General features: G+C 40.7%; 1 protein-coding gene across 1 annotated transcript in view; it reads right to left on the reverse strand.

The window, feature by feature from the left end:
* Positions 1–17,352, reverse strand: part of LOC136874099 (carboxypeptidase N subunit 2) — a 66,265-nt gene that overhangs the window by 15,983 nt on the left and 32,930 nt on the right. The window contains exon 2 of the mRNA XM_067147648.2: positions 10,989–11,378. Within this exon, the coding sequence (XP_067003749.2) occupies positions 10,989–11,365 (377 nt within the window). The 5' untranslated portion in view covers positions 11,366–11,378. The remainder of the gene's footprint in view (positions 1–10,988; positions 11,379–17,352) is intronic.

Below are 17,352 nucleotides of genomic sequence, written 5' to 3' on the forward strand. Positions count from 1 at the left end.
GAGGAACACCACGAGAATACCGGAATAGGTGAGGAACCTCATCGGTTTGCGTTAGCTATGAGTGGCGCCATTGTGTGAGAAACACCATAGGCCTGCGTTACCTTTACGACGTACAATACTTGTGAGTAGTACCTTAATGTTTGGAACACCGTGAGTTTACGCTACCTTTGATTAGTACCGCATTTTGAGAAATATCATGGTTCTCCTTTACTAGTGATAAGTGCCATTATGCGGGATCGTTGACATAGATATTGACCCATTCAGACAAGCATCATCGATTCAGGATTGGGCTTTGGAAGCAGTCCGTTGGTCAGTAATATTGTTTCTGGGAATGTGAGGCGTTGCGCGTCTTATTCACTGATTGTTTTAAATTCATATTCATCAATTCATTCTCATCATCACGTATTGAATTCGGGTCAGTGGATGAATTTTGTACTTTTAAATTGTAATCCCATTTCGTCTCATTTCGTGCCATAGGGGCCGATGACCTAGATGCTAGGCCCCTCTAAACAACAAGCATCATCATCATCATCATCATAGGCATAGCTGATTGGAGAAGCAATTGCATGCGAGCTCGAAGAAAAGTAGTACGTCGCATTCATTTTATTTTATTTCAGTTTATTACATTTAGTTTGGAAGAGTACGTAATCAAATTAAAATATGGTTGTCATACGAGTATATACCGGTGTATATATGTTTTTATTAATAAAATAGTGATTAAATAACGAGAAATGAAGGCACAAGGCGTGGTGTAATACATGAAGTCTTCTCGTAGTGGGGGAATGTCCCAAGCTGTACAGCGTGGAGATAAGGTGTTGCATCTTGCAGCAGCAGACAGCATCAGTATTCATAGTGAGAGTAATGGAGCAAGAGGTAGAACCATCGCGTGTAGTGAAGCACAAAAGAGGAAAACCGCTCAGAAGTGGCCATAGGCAGTGCATTGTGAATGTGCTTAATAAACTAAGTTCAGATCTTCGCACTATTGTCGCATGCAATGCGCAGCCCTGTACGTCCGAACACGAGACGTTGACGAGGTGGAGGTCAGTACTACACGCTCAGCGAATTACAACTCTTTCTTTGGCGAAGGCGTGGACGTACTATGTTTACATCAAGATTAAACTCTCGTGAAAAGCGGATTATTATTTCTGGATCAGTGAGATCGAAGAGGCCTGGTGCAGGTCTGTCGAGTTGACGCCGTATAAGCGACCTGCGCGTCTGTGAGGATGAAGCCCTACCTATGATAGAAGTTAGGGCCTAATGCTGAAGACTGCAGACACACCCAGACTTCGAGCCATTGGAATTAACCAATGAAGGTTAAAATCCCCGACCCGATCTGGAATCGAACCCGGGACCCTTGGGCCAAAGGCCAGCATCTAGCCATTTAGCCATGGAGCTGGACAGTGAGATGGGAATACCCTCAGTGACGAAGCAACACTCTTATTTCTCGATTCATGAAATAAAGATATACAAAATGAACTGGGCGTCACAAAATGGCCAAACACATCACTTCGCAATTTTACCATACATAAGTAGAGGGAAACTTTCTGAATCAGAATATATACACTTTATATGTTACGTTGCTCTGAAGTACATTTAAATAGTGTTTTTTAAATTGCACCATCTTGTCATGCCTCTTTTCCAACGTGTCAACATCTGGAAGACTGCACATTTCTCCATAGTAAGCGAGGAAGTGGAATTTCTCTTTTCTAGTAACTCCTTGATCCATGTTGGGCGCGTGGGCACTGACCGAGTCTCGGATGTTGATTTTCATTTGTTTCCCGTGCTCTGTGAAGTTTATTTACATTTTTTGTTCATGAGGTTTGCTGTTGCTGAGTTATATTATTCATCCCTATAGTGCCTTCTATTGTCAGCTTAAAATGCCGCGTGTAAATAAATCCATTCAAAGCGCAAGTTCCATTGTAATCAATATATAGGTTCGCTGCAAGAAAATACAAATGAAAATAGCATTGATGAATTGTTTGTTGTGGACGAGGTTAGCCCACCTTCAAGTGCTTCGAAATGCAAGCCTGTGAGACTGTAGATGTAAGTATAAATAGGCCTAGTAGTGTAAACATTGAGATGTATAACTCCCGTAAAGGCTAACCAGCGCAGAACCGCTGTTTAATGTTAATTTGTCATTGGGGATGTAAGTCAGTTCAATTAGTTCGTGGTACCAACTTTAATTAGTTTCTAGTATGACGTACCAACAACTATACTTATTTATGAATGTAAGCAACCAAAACCAAGACGAAATGATGCGCATACGATAGTGTAAACTATGATGTTTGGGACAGTTTCGTCTTCATACAACTTTCTGAGCAAAGTGTAGATGAGCAAAGTGTGAACTGAAAATGTTCAAAAGTGCGTTGACATTTCTTGATATAACGAGTACAAAATTTACTGTAGGTCAATGATATTTAAAACGGTGTTTATAGATACACGGTGCAATAATTGCATCAAATTTAATGAAAATCAAATTGATACTTTTCAAGAAAATGGCCTATTTTAGTAAGGTTTAGTAAGGTTTCACGTCCGGGTCTCCTTAAGTACCGATATACACAGTGAAGAAGTTAAACTATTACAACATAATTCATTTAGTGTTTAGCCTCATGCACTTGAACTTCATCACCGAGCCACTTGTCTGCGCGACTCGTGGCACGTAGCTGTGAGTTTGCTTTCGGGATATTGTGGGTTCGAATTCCACCCTCGGCAGCCTTGAAAATGGCTTACATTTGTTTCCCAATTTCTCACCCAGCAAATGCTGAGTCTGTACCTTATTTAAGGCTACGGTCTCTTCCATGTGCTAGTGTGGCGTTAAACAACTAGCAAAACCTCGACAAAGTTGTGAGATGGACATCAAACAATGCTATGATGGTAAACAGGGTGAAAAGTCGGGCTGTAAGTTTCTCCAAGAGGATCAGCCCTCTCAGTTTTAATTACTATGTTGATGGAATAATAGTTACTCATGGGGATAACTGTAGGTGTTAATATAAGGAAAATTCTTCATTGGGTTATTTACCTAAAAATAATCGTAAATCAGGGACATAGCATTGTGAGGGGGGCGGGGTTGTGTGTATACTGTGGGTTAGAAGCCCGCCCCATCGATTTTTTTTTACAAAAATAAAACAAAACAGAAAGTGACAATAAACCATAAACTAAATAAACATTCACACAGACACAATTGTAAATTCAACAGATTTGTTGAATATGTTTTCAAAGAAGCCTGCAAAGAAGATTGAAAACTGTACATAGGTCTACCATTTTCTGCAAACCTGTTGCTCTTGATCATATTGTTCTTGTTCTGTATTTTAATGTAAGGTTTTGTAGTGTACTGCAATCTGAATTTCATCATAATTCACTTCTGTCAATGTTCTTATAACGAGAACCCTGCATGCACTCACGTACAAGCACCTTCATTATGTTTTAAAGATATGTCAATTCTCCCTCCACATCCACCCCATCCGCCAATCCTGGCTACGCTACTGTTGTAATTAAAGGTTACCGATATCTTCATATGATTACTGGATTCGAGAACTATAATAATAATAATAATAATAATAATAAAAATAATAATAATAATAATAATAATAATAATAATAATAATAATAATAATAATAATAATAATAATAATAATAATAATAATAATAATAATTGTACCAGGCGGTACACCTCCACGCCGCTAATTCAAATATTGCGCCAGTTGAAACTCCTCTACAGGACAACGCCTGAACTTTAACAAACTGTAAATTTTGAAGTGTTCTGAACTGTGTCTTTTTCGATTTGTGTTTGTTTGCTCCATATCAGAAGTTTGGACGTTCCCTAACAGATGTCTCTACAAAAACTATAATAACGCACTCTGGTGTAAAGGAATGAACTGTCCTGAAGAAATTTAACATTCATAAGTTTTGTTTTTGCTAAATTTTGTTCTGTGGTTTGAGAGTTGGCAATGTTAATCCTTTCTTTCCGCCAGTTTTGAAATTAGCCAATTCCGAATTTCTTAAATTAATTTTCGGCCAATCGGGGCTTTCTTCCCCAACCTGCTCTGTAACTGTGTTCTGTAACCAATAAACTGCTGTGGGTGTTCATGAAAGGTCTCGAATGTTCCACGAGGGTATATAAACGGCTGATTTTCTTGTATCGGGGCCACTTCAGTAACATATCTCCTAGTGTGATTATGTAGCAGGGGGCGGGAAGCGCCTCTTTCTTCGGGCAGCAGTTCATCTATAAGGTAATGGCCATTTAATAACATTTCTCGCTAGCTCAGCAGTTTAACCCTCGGGGCAGGTTCGAAACTTTTTTCATGTAACCTATCTTTAAAATGTAATAGACACTTGGTAAAACTTCGCCTCTTTAATTACAAATTGGGATAGAGAGTGCCTAACCCTCTCGAGCTCCCACTCATATTGTTTTGAGGTGACTACGTTTTCATAACCGTTTTTCTTCTCTTCGTAATGTAATACAATTTTCTTATCGTGTCACCTCCATAGTATGGGATTAGCCCCTGTATAACTGGCCGAGTGCCACCTAGGTTTTAAGAAGTTTCATGTAGGAGTGCAAGCTATGCCTCCAGTCAATTTGTTTTTAGGGCCATTTAATTAACCCAGTGTTTGTTTTCTTCATGAATAGGCCCAGTAGGTTGGGTATTTATTACCCCTGTTCTTGGTATGCCTTGAGGGCAGTTTGAAGTATAGTTTGTTGTGGCCTTTGATGGGCTTGAATCTTGAGAGCGGGTTTGCTCTTTCTTAAATTTGGTTTCTGTGTGCCTCGAGGAGGCAGGAGCCAGTGCTCCTTGGCATGATTGGGGTTTTCTGCCCCTTTATTTGAACTTGGTATATAGGTAAAGTTGGGCTTATAGCTCAAGGTTCGTGAGTGTCGGGCTCGAAGCCCAAATTTTGTAATGAACTAAAATTGTACTTTCTTAATTTGTTGATCTGCTACTTGGTACCTGTTATATTCTGTTATTTATTTATCTTGAAAAGAAAATATAACCTTTGTTAAAGTTTTAAATTAACTTTAATTTCGTAAGTTGAGACCTATTCCACCCAGCATCTTCTTTCACCTCTGCTGTTCCACAGATACCTCTGAATAATAATAATAATAATAATAATACCCTCGAAGCATAGGAATTAACGTATGAAAGTTAAAATGCCCGGCGGGGAATCGAACCCGGGACGTATTGGGCCAATGGCCGGTACGCTAAGCATTTTGCCGTGGAGGCGGACATTCAAGAACTGGAAGAGATAAAAAGAAAAGCAGCACGATTTATTTTAGGTGATTTACGACAAAACAGTTGTGATAAAAAATATTTCAAACATCGGGCTGGAAAGACTTGGGAGTTTGAAGACGAGCTGTCAGTAAAACAAATTGCGTGGAATGACACTAATAGACAAATAAGCTTGAGTGGAATTTTTTAAAAGTAGTACAGTTTCTAAAGTTAAGATAAATTTGGAATTTTAGAGGGTGAATTTAGGACATATACTCTTTTATACGAAGAGGAACTAGGGTTTGGAATAATTAAACGAGGGATATCTTCTTCTACTGCTTTTCCCACATCTTATGGGGTCGCGGGTGCGAACTGTGACGCACATGTAGATGATGCCCTTCCTTATGCCAACCTTATGTGGAGGGGTGTTATCACTATTGCGTGTTTCTGTGGTGGTTGGTAGTGTGTTGTGTTGTCTGAATATGAACAGGAGTGTGTTTGAACAAACACGAACAACTAGTCCCCGAGCCAGAATAATTAATCAAACGCGATTCAAATCCTCGACTCGGCCGCGAATCAAGCTCGGGGCCCTCTGAACCGAAGGCCTCAACTTGGACTATTCAGCCAAAAAGTAGGACAATTTACCAACTCCTTTTAAATCATTTAAGATAATACTAGGTAAACAACTGACAGGGAATATGCCACCGGGTTAGTGATCCTAAATGCAGATCAGTGGTGATTTTTAACTATTTTTTACAATAGGGAACATGCATTATCCGGGGGTTTATTTAAAAATATGTTAATCTGATTCAAAATTTCATGCAGAATTCAAAAATGTGATCAGAATGTAAAAATAATAACTCCAAATATGATAAAATTCTAAATTAAAGTACGAAAATGTCGAGTGACGAAAGTACGCGATCTCATTGGTCTGACGTCATCGTACAGGTTGACTGAATTAGCAGGCGAAATAACACATAGTGTGCTGTGAGAAGCAGGATACACTTGCGTATTTCTACTTTATGTTAGTGTCTGTTATAGGTAAATTCGAGGTCTATACATTGGATAATAATCTGAGTGGTATATTTTAGACTTAAAATGAATCTTGCGCAGACAGTGAGACAGAAAACTTATAAATGGTGTATAGTTCCGATGTCCAATAGCACATCGCATACCATCCCAAACAAATTGTTTATAAATGTTCCAAAGACGCTAAAACTAGGGAAAAAATGGATTTTGGCGAGCCGGAGAAATGCTGGTGATATATAGGAAAAGTCTACAGTTTATTTTTTGAAGATCATTTTAACGTAAGTTGAATTTGTTTGAATTTTCAAACACTTTTCCATGTCAGCTGTTCTAGTGGTTAAACCTTAAATTTTAATATATGATGCCTTAATTAAATGCTTCAATTACCTCTTGTAATATGAAAGTAATAAACAGTGCATTAATTAATCCTGATTATTAAAGTTTTCTCCAAACCTAACCTATGTTTTGGGTGATCCACGTCAAGGTAATAAATCAAAGGGGTTACGAACCATATTGATAGCTCTAATTATACCAATTTATCTTGGCATGCGACAGTTATTTATGCCTTTATTGAAGAGCTTACATTTGTAAAAAATTTAGGCTATAGCTAAATACTCTATAATATAACAAGAATAGGCGTGTACATCATGAAAGGAAACAACGTGAATTGAACATATGTATATCTCTACACAAAACCAATGCTTGTCTGTTGTGGTCTTATAAGTTAACAATGCTCAATTATAATAATTATCATAATGTTAATTAAATAAATAACATAATTGCACACAGGTGAAAATAGTGATGTTGGTGTTTAAAATATTATCCAACTTAGCCTAAGTTTAAGGTTATACAAGCCAAGTCAATAAACCGAAGGGTAAAAAAAAAAAAATACCTGGCGAGTTGGGCGTGCGGTTAGGAGCGCGCAGCTGTGAGCTCGCTTCCGGGAGATAGTGGGTTCGAACCCCACTGTCGGCAACCCTGAAGATGATTTTCCGTGGTTTCCCATTTTCACACCAGGCAAATGCTGGGGCTGTACCTTAATTAAGGCGATGGCCGCTTCCTTCCCATTCCTAGGCCTTTCCTGTCCCATCGTCGCCATAAGACCTGTGTCGGTGTGACGTAAAGTAAACAAAAGTTAAACGTCACAACACCCAAAGACATTCCTGTTTTGAACGACTGAAATGTCACCAAGATACTTTTCTTGGGTGATATGCTCAGCTTGTTAAAAGCCAAATGTAATCAATGTTATTGGCTTTAAGCCCCGCTAACTACTTCTACGGTTTTCGGAGACGCCGATGTGCAGGAATTTAGTCCTGCAGGAGTTCTTTTACGTGCCAGTAAATCTACCGACGCGAGGCTGACATAATTGAGCACCTTCAACTACCACCGGACTGAAGCAGGATCAAACCTGCCAAGTTGGGGTCAGAAGGCCAGCACCTCATCCGTCTGAACCACTCAGCCCGACTTGTGAAAACTAGATGAAGTCATATTTATCTTTATCATGTTTGACTTTTTCCCTCCACCAAGATATTTAATGTTTCTCTTTCATGGGCCCCGGAAGTGGGTAGGCCAGTTTCCCCAACCATAAATATATATTTTTTCGGGAATGATAGATTATAGACCTATAGTACTATGATCTTTCTTTCTTTCCTTCTTTCTTTCTTTCTTAATCAGTTTATCCTTCAGGGTTGGTTTTTCCCTCGGATTCAGCGAAGGATTTCACCTCTACCACTTCAAGGGCAGTGTCCTGGAGCGTGAGACTTTGGGTATGGTGATACAACTGGTGAGGAGGGCCATTACCTCGCCCAGGCGGCCTCACCTGCTATGCTCAACAGGGGCCTTGTTGGAGGATGGGAAGTTCGGAAGGGATAGACAAGGAAGAGGGAAGCAAACGGCCGTGGCCTTAGGTGCCTGGAGGAGAAGTGGGAAGTTACGAAAAATCACTCGAGGATGGCTGAGGTGGGATTCGAAACCCCTCTACTCAGTTGAGCTCCCGAGGCTGAGTAGACCCCGTTCCAGCCCTCGTACTATTTGTTTTCAACTTTCATGGCAGAGCCGGGAATCGAAACCGGGCCTCGGGGGTGGCAGCTAATCACATTAACCACTACACCACAGAAGCGGACTAGTACTATAATGCTACCTATATGTTTATATTAGTGCTGAAATCCGATTTCTTACTTTACTAATGCTGAAAGCCCGAAAATGTAATGTTATTCTTTAATATGGGAATCAGTCTAGAAGGAAATGTTGAATGTGATGTGATTTCTATCCAGGTTCGTTGTTAACCTAATACTATGAGTTACAATACATTGCACGTATATAAAATATGCCACTTACAAACTTGCTTCTTATCCGCGAATTTCTGCGGCCACAAAAGTCACAATTTTTCAAGAATGATGACATCTACACATGGTAGATTGTCTGACTGTGCTGTTTTGAACCTTTCTTCTGTCATTTTGAATTATTCACGATCACGAATAATAAACAAACGGCTTTTAGTAACGGCTGATGCGCAATGGCTGGTAGAGCTGCATGCGGTACTGGATCGTGACGTCACAGCGCGCCGCTTACGTCAGAGGCCGTTTCACTCGCCTTGCGGAAAGGCACTTTTAAATATTTTTTAATGGGAAAAAACAAGGCAACTTACCACAATGCAATACGTTTACGTACTATGTCATTGGTGTACTTTTCAAAAAAGTATTTTTGAAAATTATGCATGTTCCCTATTTGCTTAACGTCGCACCAACACAGATAGGTCTTATGGCGGCGATGGGATGGCAAAGGGCTAGGAGTGGGAAGGAAGCGGCCGTGGCCTTAATTGAGGTACAGCCTTGACATTTGCCTGGTGTGAAAATGGAAAATCAGAGGAAACCATCTTCAGGGCTGACGACAATGGTGTTCGAACCCACTATCTCCCGAATGCAAGCTCACAGCTACGTGACTCAAGCAGCGCAGCCACTTGCTCGGTGATTGATTGATTGATTGATTAATTGATTGATTGATTGATTGATTGATTGATTGATTGATTGATTGATTGATTGATTGATTGATTGATTGATTCTTTCACGGCCCGTACTTGTAAACATGATATGGGCTTTCGGGCTTATGGCGTGTCAAGAAAACAAGGTGAACCTCTTTACGTTTTGCAGAGAACTTGCTCCGCGCCTTCAGAAGAAAATATCGACTGTTCCTGAGTAAGTCTTCTACTGCCTACAGATTTCAATGCAAGAATACGATTTTGCAATTGGCTAATGAACAGTGTCCACGACGGTATTGTGGATCCGAACTTTCCTTTTATGAGCTCGAAGCCTGGTTCCATTTGAGTCGGTACGTCAATTCACAGAACAATAGAATCTGAGATACACACAACCTGCACATTTTACAGCCGAGACCTCTGCAGGATGTGAAGGTGGGTGTATGGTGTGCTATCAGTGCCCGACGAATTATCAGTCCGATATTTTTTCAGTACACGATTACTTCTGGCCGTTATATTCACAACATTCTGGAACCATTTTTTGTTGAACTGACTGAAGAAGAGAAAAGGTACGGCTATTTCCAGCAGGATGGTGCAATGGCCCGTACGGCGCGTAGCTCTATGCGACGGTTACGGGAAGTGTTCGATGATGATTAGAGATCATCAGTAAAGGATTATGGCCCTCTCGTTCGCCTGATTTAAGCACATGTGATTTTTATCTATGGGGAAATCTTAAAGGAAAAGTTTACAGGAATAATTCTCAAACTGCAGAAAAATTAAAAATTGAAATTAGGGACATTGTGCGTTCTATCGGAGTCCATGAAGTACAAAGTGTGTTTCGAAATCTCATTACAAGATGTGAAGCTTGCATTGCAGCTGAAGGAGATTACTTTCAGCATCGTCTGTAAATACCGGTGAGTTCAGTTTAATTTCCTAGTTTATTTATTTATTTATTTATTTATTTATTTATTTATTTATTTATTTATTTATTTGCTTATTTTTCCAGAGCATCTATGTAGCCGTTGAGTTCAGTTTCGTTTAGTTTCTATAGGCGTAATCATGCCGTTTCTTTGAGCCGACTATGCCTGCTTGTCATTGCGGGCACTGAGCTCGCTGTCTCAGCTTCCCAGCGCGCCTAATCCTCGGCACTCCGCTCTGAACTTTTAAATTAATCACCCTGTATAATGAGGGTTTGAATTTTAAGATTTTTTTTGTCGTTGGGCTGTAGTGGTACGCTCGTTCGTCACGAGGTGGCTCGCTGTATGCTGGTACAGCGCTCCAAGCGGGAGCTGACAACAATATTAAGCTCAAATTAAGATGTTCTCTCACACTGTGTGTGCATGAGGTAGAACAGAGAGGACATCAGACGAATACGGGACGAATGTGGTAGAAGAAATAAATAGAAACTAATAAAATAAAATGCAACGAAAGACACCAGGAGAGAATGGAACAGAGCTGAAGAATGGAAAGGAAGTATATGGAGAAAAGCAAAGGATGTTGTGAGACGGTGTGAGGAGGGGAGGGTAAGGGGGCATAACCGGTGTGCACACGTTATGAAAGTAAGACATGCTTGGAATAAACAACCGGTAATGACAAACGTACGAATTTGGCAAACACCGAAACGAAATATAGAAAGGGCAGAGAAGGGAACTACTTACGTAAATCCTTAATGGCTGACGACCACGTATTACTTAATTACGTAAAGAGTTACACCTTGTTTTCTTGACACGGCATAAGCCCAAAAGCCCACATCATGTCTAAAAATAAATAAACTTCCTCACTTACTTCTGTAGCGCCCAGCATTCTCCGTTCACCTCCACAATTCCTGTTGGAACAGCAGCATCCGTGTTCATTGTGACCCAGGCGATGGGATTCTTGCTCATTGACTTGAGGTTCGTGTAGGAGGTGGTATCAACGAAGCCAACGCAAAGTGCAGTCTTCTCTATGCTCTCGTATTCAATACTTATTACTTGAAACCTGATCACATTCACCAGTTCGTAGTCTCTGTCGTGTGTAAAGAAATGGGAGAAAATTAACTCTTTATTACCACGGAAGTCACTTTTGATGGGCTGAGGGTGAGACGCCAAGAATTTTTGACACTCTTCATTAGCGGCACATAATTGAAGGACGACACACAGCAGCAGAAAGAGCTTGTGAATCATGTTGCTGCTGGACCTGCAAAAGAGTAGCGGAAAACAACATTAGAATATAATCAGGCCGACACTTCTTGTGTTTCCTGTACAATACATGAACAAATCACCACAACATGCACACAGCCTATTGCTACTACAGTCCCTAGCCTTGACGTAAACACGCCACTACAATATGCACTAGGCCTTCAACTACTGCATGCAGCTACATTTAATATTACAGGGTGTATCAGAACTATACCGACCAAAAATCAGGGATGCTCTTCGTGTTATGTTACGAATGATGGTGCAATGGGATTGGCGGAGAAAATTATTCTTTTCGAGGAACCTTTGTACTTCCGGGCGAACGATTCAAATTGACGAACTTGCTATACTAGAGCACACGCCGTTGCCGAGCTTCAGTTAAGAGAAGGGAAGGTAGGGGAAGTGGGGCATATGGTGGAGACAGAGGTAATGCTCTTTGAGTATGCACAAGTTTCACGGACTAGTGGTGACACTCTTTACACCATCGAACGTGTCGTTTAGCGTTTTTTTAAAATTTTTACAATTGGCTTTACGTCGCACCGATACAGATAGGTCTTATGGTGATGATGGGATAGGAAAGGCCTAGGAGTGAGAAGGAAGTGACCGTGGCCTTAATTAAGGTACAGCCCCCAGCATTTGCCTGGTGTGAAAATGGGAAACCACGGAAAACCATCTTCAGGGCTGCCGACAGTAGGGTTCGTACCCACTATCTCTCAGATACAAGCTCATAGCTGCGCGCTCCTAAACGCACGGCCAACTCACTCGGTCGCTTAGCATTCATCAGCCAAATGTGTGGTTTATGGTCAGGTGCATGTGCGTTGAACTCCAGGCATCGAATCTTTCGGTGCTCAGTTATGGTGCTTGCTGCACAATTTGTGGCACTGTAGAATTCACGGGTGATGGCATTACTCGATTTCATAGTATTTTCCCACACCATCTTCTCCAATGCTCGACGGATCCTGTTGGTCAACACACGTAGACTGCGCGGTCGTAGTTTTATTGTGTCGTGTTTCCTGTTTTCACTTCACGATCACGTCCAGGAGAGTCTGTAAAGTACGGAAATGGCTCTGACTTTGCTTTCTGATGTGGCAACGAATAACCTTTCCGTGTTCGAATTCACTACACTCTCTCGGTCTACTTATTGTGCAGGTATCTCGTAGTATCGAACAACACCGAGTCCTCTAGTGACATCTAGACTCTAGTTTACATGTAGAGAGGGGTGTCCGTGAACTACTGATCACATAATGTGTATATTATACAGTAAATATATTTTTATTGGCTGATTTATTTAATTAATCGATTTATTTATTTATTGGAGCACTGAACTGACATGCATGTTCTTCTTTGGGTTATTATCAGCCCGTAGACTGGATTGATACAGCTTTCCATGCCACCCTATCCTATGGTAGGGTTTTCATTTCTATGTAACTACTACATCCTGTATCTGCTGTAATCTGCTTGTTATATTCATGCCTTGGTCTACCTCTACCGTTCTTACCGCCTACACTTCCCTCTTAAACTAACTGAACAAGTCCTGGGTGTCATGAAATGTAGCCTATCATTCTATACCTTCTTCTGGCCAAATTTAGCTAAATCGATCTCCTCTCAAAAATTAAATTCAATATCTCTTCATTTGAGATTCGATCTATCCATCTCACCTTCAGCATCTTCTGCAACAACATATTTGAAAAGCTTCTATTCTATTTCTTTCTGAGCTAGTTATCGTCCATGTTTCACTTATATTCAGCGCCATACTCCAGGTGAGTCTTCAAAACCTCTTTCTGATTCCTATATCAATGTTCGAAATGAGCAAATGTATTTTCTTAAGAAAGGTCTTCCTTGCTTGTTATAGTCTGAATTTTATGCTGTCCTTACTTCTGCCATCGTTAGTTATTTTATTACCCTAATAAAAATATTAATTTTCCTCCTTTAAGACTTCATTTCCTAATCTAATATTTCCTGCATCACCTGAATTCGTTCGATTGCACACCATTACTTTTGCTTTCATCTTGTACTGTTTCTCCCAGACTCTGTCGATACCACTCAACAAGTCCTCTAGATCTTCCGCAGACTCAGATAAAATAGCAATATCATCGGCAATTCTCAGAGTTTTGATTTTATCTCCTTGGATTGAGATTCCTTTTCCAAATTCCTCTTTGATTTCCTTTACCGCCTGTTCCATATAAACAATAAAGAAGAGAGGTGGCAAACTGCAACCTTGTCTCAATCCTTTCTGCATTGTTGCTTGTGTTTCAAGGCCATCGATTTTTATCACTGCTTTTGTACAGAATAATTTTTGTACAGATTGTAGATAATTCTTCTTTCTCGGTATGTGATCACGATCATCTTCAGAATCTCAACAACCATGATCCAGTCAACATTATAGAACGCCTTTTCTAGATCTATGAACGCTGTGTACGTGGGCTTGTCCTTCTTAATTCGATCCTCTAAGATCAGTTCTGCATACATGCAGAACCCAGGGCAACAGCCTCTGTCGGCGTTGCCACAGAGAGTTCGAAACTCTTTCACATGGTGAATTACTCACGCCATAATGTAGCCAGATCAATGATAGTTACGCTTTGAGAGGACAAGGTTATAATGTCTATGAAGAAGTACACGGTCTCTCCAACGGAGGAAGCAACCGACGCATTGACATTATTGCTTTTAAGCCATCCTGTTCTGAAGGCTTCGTCACTGATCCAACAATTAGATTTGAGACCAACGAAAACCAGCCAGAAGAGGTCGATGCGGAAAAAAGAAGAATTTATGAAGAAACGGTGGACTTCTATATGCAAAAGTATAAGCTCCCATCCACCTCTGTAATCGGCTTGATGTTAGGTGCTCGAGGAACGATACCTACATTTTTTGTCAACTTCTCCAATACCTTTGGGCTGAATAGAGATTTCATCTAGAACATCGCGACTACCACACTCAAGAAGTCCATCGTGATCTTCAAGAACCATGCTTGCAGACCTAAAAGAAATGTTTGACGTGCCTCACTCGTTTGCCTACACTTAACATCATACTATCTACTGTCTACAGTAGAGTTTCGCTCATCCGACCTTCGCTTATCCGACATTCCGTGTTATCCGACACTGGTAGACTTAATTTGAACTTTTGGTGGAGACTAAATTCAGGCACACCCGCTGTGGAGGGTGCGACTATGGGACAAGCACTGGCCTGACCGCTGGCGGTAGGACAGTTTTCTTCTCAAGGACAGGTGCAGTGAGTCTTCAGTCATTGTTCATTGTAGTATTGGTTGGGTGCGGATGTTCTAGTTTTCATATCCTCTGTGAGTATAGCGAGTAAATGGAAGAAAGTGATTGTTTCTATAGAAGACGAGTGCATTAAAGAGACTGGACAAAAAGGAAATTCTTCAAAATGTGGCTCCAGATTATGGATGTTGGATGTGTTACTGTGGCAGACTGGAAAAAAACAGAGGGAAGAAATTTAAAAGTGGTGCTCTACCAGAGCAGAGAAAAAATGAAAAATGTGAGTCCGAAAAAGTAAGTGAAGCACTATTTATTTGGTTATCTCAACACCGGGAGAAGGACCTGCCAATATCTGGCCCCATTCTACAGGAAAAGGCTGCGTATTTCCAGAAGGGGTTTAATGAAGGGGGCCCTAATTTTCCTGCCAGTGCTGGGTGGCTTGATCGGTGGAAAAAAAAAAAGGTACGGCATTAGGCAGCTTAATATCTGTGGAGAAAAGTTTCTTTTCGTAAGACATCTGGAATGTTTTCGTTCAATACTGAATGTACTGTACAATTGAATTGATAATTCAATAAACAGAGTACCGTAAAACATGTCATTGTTTTAGTATTGATTGATTGTTTCAGTTCATTTTCGAAGTTATTCTGTATTATCCGACATTTTCGATGATCCGACGTACTCCAGGTCCCGTTTAGGTCGGATAATCGAGACTCTACTGTATATCCATTATTGTTGTTAAGGTACTCTTTGTCCTTGGGAAACCTGCAGCTGTTGCAGGAAGATTGTATAATAATAATATATCAATTCAGTGATCCAAATTTCAATCATATGATTAAGTACACCTGGAAGAAAGCTGCATTTCCAATTGAATGTGACATCTTTGATGCTCCTGTAAAGTTACGTTGAGGACTGAAGTTTCTAGGTGCTCAACGTTCAACTACACCATCCAATGTGTTTATTGTTATCTGTATTTATTCTCACAAGACATTTTATCAAGACAGTTACTGAGATGGTCAATACGATAAGCACTAAAATTCCATTTTATTCAACGTTAATATAAATTATCTGCAGTGATATGAAAATAGTCCGCCTCTGTGATGTAGAGGTTAATGTGATTAGCTGCCACCCCCGGAGGCCCGGGTTCGATTCCCGGCTCTGCCACGAAATTTGAAAAGTGGTATGAGGGCTGGAACGGGGTCCACTCAGCCTCGGGAGGTCAACTGAGTAGAGGGGGGTTCGATTCCCACCTCAGCCACGGCCGCTTCCTTCCCTCTTCCTTGTCTAGCCCTTCCCATCTTTCCATCCTCCACCAAGGCCCCTGTTCAGATTAGCAGGTGAGGCCGCCTGGGCGAGTTACTGGTCATTCTCCCCAGTTGTATCCACCAACCCAGAGTCTGAAGCTCCAGGACACTGCCCTTGAGGTGGGATCCCTCGCTCAGTCCGATGGAAAAACCGACCCTGGAGGGTAAACAGATTAAGCAGAAGAAGATATGAAAATATCGAAGGCTATGAAAAGGGAGCACCTACTACAGAAGGGAGTGAGATAAGCCTGCAGTGTGTACCCATTTTCAATGTATATAAGGAACAACTGGTAAATTAAATCAAATAATAATTAGGAAAATGACTCACAGCTCAAAGAGAGGTAGTCAAAGCCCGGAGATTTTTCCGAAGATGTTATTATATCTGAGTCTGCTACAGATCTGGTTAAATTGGAATGGTATAGACAAAGAAGAAGAAGAAGAAGAAGAAGAAGAAGAAGTGCCAGATGAAAATAAATAAATAAATCCAAAACAAAAGTAATGGAATTTAGTCGAATAAAGTCAGGTGTTACACGACATATTAGATTAGGAAATTAAGTCTTAGGGGGTTAGATTCATATTGTTGCTTGGGTGGTTAAAATAACTAATAATGGCAGAAGAAATGAGGGCATCAAATGTAGATTAGCATAAGAATGGACGGCTTATTAAGAAAAGGTCAGCACAGGATAGGATGGCATAGGAAGTTGTATCAAACGAGTCAATACTGTAGTTTGATGACCTAAACAACATCATGTGTGAGTTATTTGGAGAACGTTCGCATTCCTTTGGTACAACTTTGCTTTACTGTGAAATGATACGATCTTTGTGCTCGTTCGCGAAATTTATAAAAGAAACTGTGATGTGTCGAAAAGGAGGAACCTATTCCAGGAAAGTGAAAGAAAACCAAAGCGTCTGGTATCATCATGGAATATCACGTGACGTACGTAGTGTATCGAGGTTTTATGACGTGATAATGATATCAGTACACTCTGAAAGCATGGTCTACTCTCAGTAGGTTAGACTAGTAATGGCGAATGGTGACGCTAACTTCTTGTAAAACTTGAGGATTAGGGTCAGAAAATTGGCGTCCTACGTCGTTCATATGCCTTTGCTGGCAGCACCTAGTGTTTACAGTGCACTATGTCTTCTGGTATGGGCTAGAGCAATTTTGTTACTTTCATAGATCTGTCTCTGTCTTATACTTGGCTTTGACAATATGAAAGTGACTGAGGTATGAGCGATGCTAGTAATGCCAATCCTTATGCAGTCAGTCCCTGCTATGAATGGCGTGAAAATGTTGCTGATAGGGTCACTTGGTGTATGCATTTCAGTGGGCTTGGCAGACTGATATGTAATAGTAACTCTGACTCGGTGAGGAAAGCAACGGGAAACTACCTCACTCCTCATTTCCCTAGTACGCCTCTTCAGTGATTCCTAGGCCATCTATGATAGCTGATGGCAGAGC

This window comes from Anabrus simplex, chromosome 5, assembly GCF_040414725.1.
Source record: "Anabrus simplex isolate iqAnaSimp1 chromosome 5, ASM4041472v1, whole genome shotgun sequence".
Classification (NCBI taxonomy): domain Eukaryota; kingdom Metazoa; phylum Arthropoda; class Insecta; order Orthoptera; family Tettigoniidae; genus Anabrus; species Anabrus simplex.